The sequence below is a fragment of the Pterocles gutturalis genome, unplaced genomic scaffold, assembly GCF_000699245.1.
Source record: "Pterocles gutturalis isolate BGI_N339 unplaced genomic scaffold, ASM69924v1 scaffold10948, whole genome shotgun sequence".
NCBI classification, from domain to species: Eukaryota; Metazoa; Chordata; class Aves; order Pterocliformes; family Pteroclidae; genus Pterocles; species Pterocles gutturalis.
In genome coordinates, this window is record NW_010120510.1 from 3,885 (window position 1) to 7,058 (window position 3,174).

A 3,174-nucleotide genomic window follows, 5' to 3' on the forward strand; every position below is an offset into this window, starting at 1 on the left:
AGAGGAAGATAAAAGGCAGCCTTGCCCTACCCAGGATGAGAGTCTAGATGTGTAATACAACATAGCTTGGCAGCTTTCTCTTCTCAGGTCACCAAACTGGTCTAAAAGGCACTTCATTCCCTGTCCCATGAGGGAGGATATACCTGGAAAAAAGCCTTTAAAAGGGAATTTTTGGAAGAGGTTCAACAGAAAGCAGAGACTCTGCAGCACCATGGCAGCACTCCCTGGCAGAGGCAGTGGCCCATGTGTTAAGATCAGCACTGAGATACCCTACACAGGAAACACGCCCATGGCCCCACACAGCAGACGATACTGAAGACAAGTCAGAGGCCACGGCATCTGCAATGGGCCAGGTTCAGGAAGACAAGGCGCCCTGCGTGGTCTTCCCCCCTGCAGCTGAAGATCCAGATTGCAGTTGCTCAGCAAGAGGGCTGTTGGGATGCAGCCGGCAGAAACGCCCCAGCGTCCAGATGGGGAAGACATTGCGGTACGCAGTGTAACTGATGGCACATGACTTGTTGAATACCCCAGCAATATTCTCCTGAGGGAGAGACAGAGAGCAAGAAGGTATGGGTGACAGGGGACGACAGTCTGTCCAGGATGCAGTGCTGAACTCCTGAAGTCCCGCCCCAAAAACCATTTGTGGCTTCCCTTCCAGGCTAGGGAGAGCACACCACTACAATAGCTGCACAATGCCCAGTACATCTGCAACACCAGGGAACCCCTTGGAAAGACTAGAGGAAAGATGTACCTGAGGCCAGTCCCCGTTGGGCAGCTGCTTGTCAATCAACAGTTTGATGCCCCTTTCCAGCACGTCAATGTCAGGGTACCTGCAAAGCATGAGGGAGATGTGAGCACATTTATCCAAACTGTCTGCCAACCTCCATGCATGCGCTGAGGGAATTCTGCCACCTCCAGGCTGCCTTGAGCTGGTCCTAGGCACGCTGAGCACTTTGGGAAAGTCCCTCACAGCCCTTGGACACCAGACATTATGAATACAGCAACATTTTCCCATGCTGGAGGCCTGTGGTTGTGATCCAGACCTTGGCTTTGCACCGGCTCCCCCTCGCCTGGCATTATGAGCCGTGGAGCACCGTACAGGCCAGTCCCTCGTTGCGGGAGGCTTGTGACCAGCATGGTCCTGAACAAACACAGTTGGGTGCACGGCCCACACCAAGCCAGGCCCAGGGCCTGTGCCAGCCCTGCTATACAACCCAGCCTGCATTTCCCATCTCATTGAGCACTCAGGGCCAGGTGGTGCCTGAACAGGTGAGGGCTGCTCCTACCTGACAGCCATGAGCCCCAGCAGGGCCCAGCACGTGTTGTGGATCTGTGATGTGGCGCTCTGCACGTACGTCCGCTGCTCGCATGACTCGAAGTCCTCTCCCCACCCGCCATCTGCCATCTGCTTGGAGAGGAGGAACTGGCAGGCCTGGGCCACCTCTCGGCATGCAGTCCTGCAAGGACGGGGCAGAGAATCAGGCAGGGCTAGGGACAAGGGTGTTTGCACTTCTATGTTTCCCAGCTGCAAACAGGAGCTGTGCCCTGCCCTGCCCACGGCCAGGGCTGCCCCGAGAGTTCAAGGCTCAGGCAGCAAGTGCCCTGCTCATATCACAGGCACAGGATTTGGGAGGATCAGTACCTGGGGCAGGAGAGCCCACGTGCAGTCAGGGCATCTGCCCAGCCCCACCACAGTCATATGCCCCAGCCCAAGAGGTAGGTAGGGGCAGGAGAACCAGCCAGACCCTTCTCACCCGTTGTGGTACATATGCTGCATACTGGCGAATGCCTCCAAACCAAACCAGGTGCCGTAGGTGAAACAAACCCCCCAGCTCCTAGGAGGAAGAGGTACTGTTAGGGGTGCAAGACCCCAGGTAAGAGGCAGGCTGCAACATGGCCGTGTTCACAGCAAGAGCAGAGCCAAGCACAGAGCTGCAGTCTGCCTTCCCCCCCCTAATGCGCAACCATGCCCTGTCCCACCAGTGCCTGCTCCCAGCTCACTCGGGTGTCAACAGACACTGTGGGACCAGAGGAGCTGGAGCCAACCTTAGCCCCTTGGGGTTGCCCAGGTCTCGCACAATGTTCTGCCTGGGCTGGGGGGAGAGGAAAGGACAGCAAAGCACAGGAGGATCAGCCCCCTTGCCACAGCAGATCCTGCCAGCCAGGAATGCTTGCTATCATGGTGCCTCTCACACTGGGGCAGCCAGGGGAAAACTGGGCACTGGGAACACTGCTTACCCTTCCCATGACCCATCAGCTCGCTGCTGCTTGCGACAGAACTCCAGGCCCTTCTGCAGAGTCTCTCTGGTCAGGAAAAAGACACCTGCTTCAGAAGCAGCTCAAACTCAGTGGCTGCTTCATCAGGGGCATCCATCAGTCTCTCCGAGACTTTGATGGGTCCCATTATTAGAGCTCAAGAGGCAAGAGCATGCAGACAGGCAGCCATGTTGTTCAGGATCTCACTGTCAAATCGTGTACCAGTTGGGTTCTTTTCTGCCTCATGCCAGCATACAAGCAGGGGACCCAGCCTACAACTGGCTGTGAGATCAAGGCAACTGTTAGGTTAAGAGGCAGGCAGATCTCCACCAATTTCCCCCAGCCTATGCCCTGCTCCTGCAGAGGGGCTGGGCCCCAGCCTCTCGCATGGGGGGTCTGGTTTGGAGAAGTCACCAGCATCCCAGCTGTGCACACACCCAGGGTCACTTCAGGGGCTGCTCCGTGCCAATGCAGAGATCCAGGCAAAACCCCTGACAAGGCTCAGCAGGGGCTGTGCCAACAGAGGCTGTTGCAGGCAGCATGTGACATTGCAGCCTGTCTTCTCCCCTACCCGACCCTCATCTCAATGCCTCACCTGATCTCCGCGGCTCTGTGCTCAGGGAACTTGTCACTGAAGTGTCTCAGTGCCTGCATGACTGCCGACGTGCACTCCACGTAGGTGTAGTCAATCATGATGTCACCTGCCAGCAGGTGAAGGATATCAGTGCAACAGCCTCTCCCTTGGGGAGCCTCCAAGCCACAGGCTGCCACCCTCTCCCTCCGTTCCCCAGGGCACACTTATCCCACAGAGGGACCCGGGGTGGGGCAAGGCCAGTCACCAACTGGGCACGGCGAGACCAGTCCACTGTGTCCTGTCACAGTGGACAGCGTGACCAGCCCCACACAGCTCCCCTTACC

General features: G+C 57.4%; 1 protein-coding gene across 1 annotated transcript in view; it reads right to left on the minus strand.

Moving 5' to 3' along the window:
* Positions 1-355: 355 nt before the first annotated feature.
* The window catches only part of LSS (lanosterol synthase (2,3-oxidosqualene-lanosterol cyclase)), a gene marked incomplete at its 5' end in the record, with an annotated part of 9,183 nt that continues 6,364 nt past the window's right edge, over positions 356-3,174 (minus strand). The window contains 7 exons of the mRNA XM_010076931.1: positions 356-541; positions 752-830; positions 1,287-1,457; positions 1,755-1,835; positions 2,239-2,304; positions 2,852-2,957; position 3,174. The exon at position 3,174 is cut by the window's right edge and continues 105 nt beyond it. Of these exons, the coding sequence (XP_010075233.1) occupies positions 356-541; positions 752-830; positions 1,287-1,457; positions 1,755-1,835; positions 2,239-2,304; positions 2,852-2,957; position 3,174 (690 nt within the window). The remainder of the gene's footprint in view (positions 542-751; positions 831-1,286; positions 1,458-1,754; positions 1,836-2,238; positions 2,305-2,851; positions 2,958-3,173) is intronic.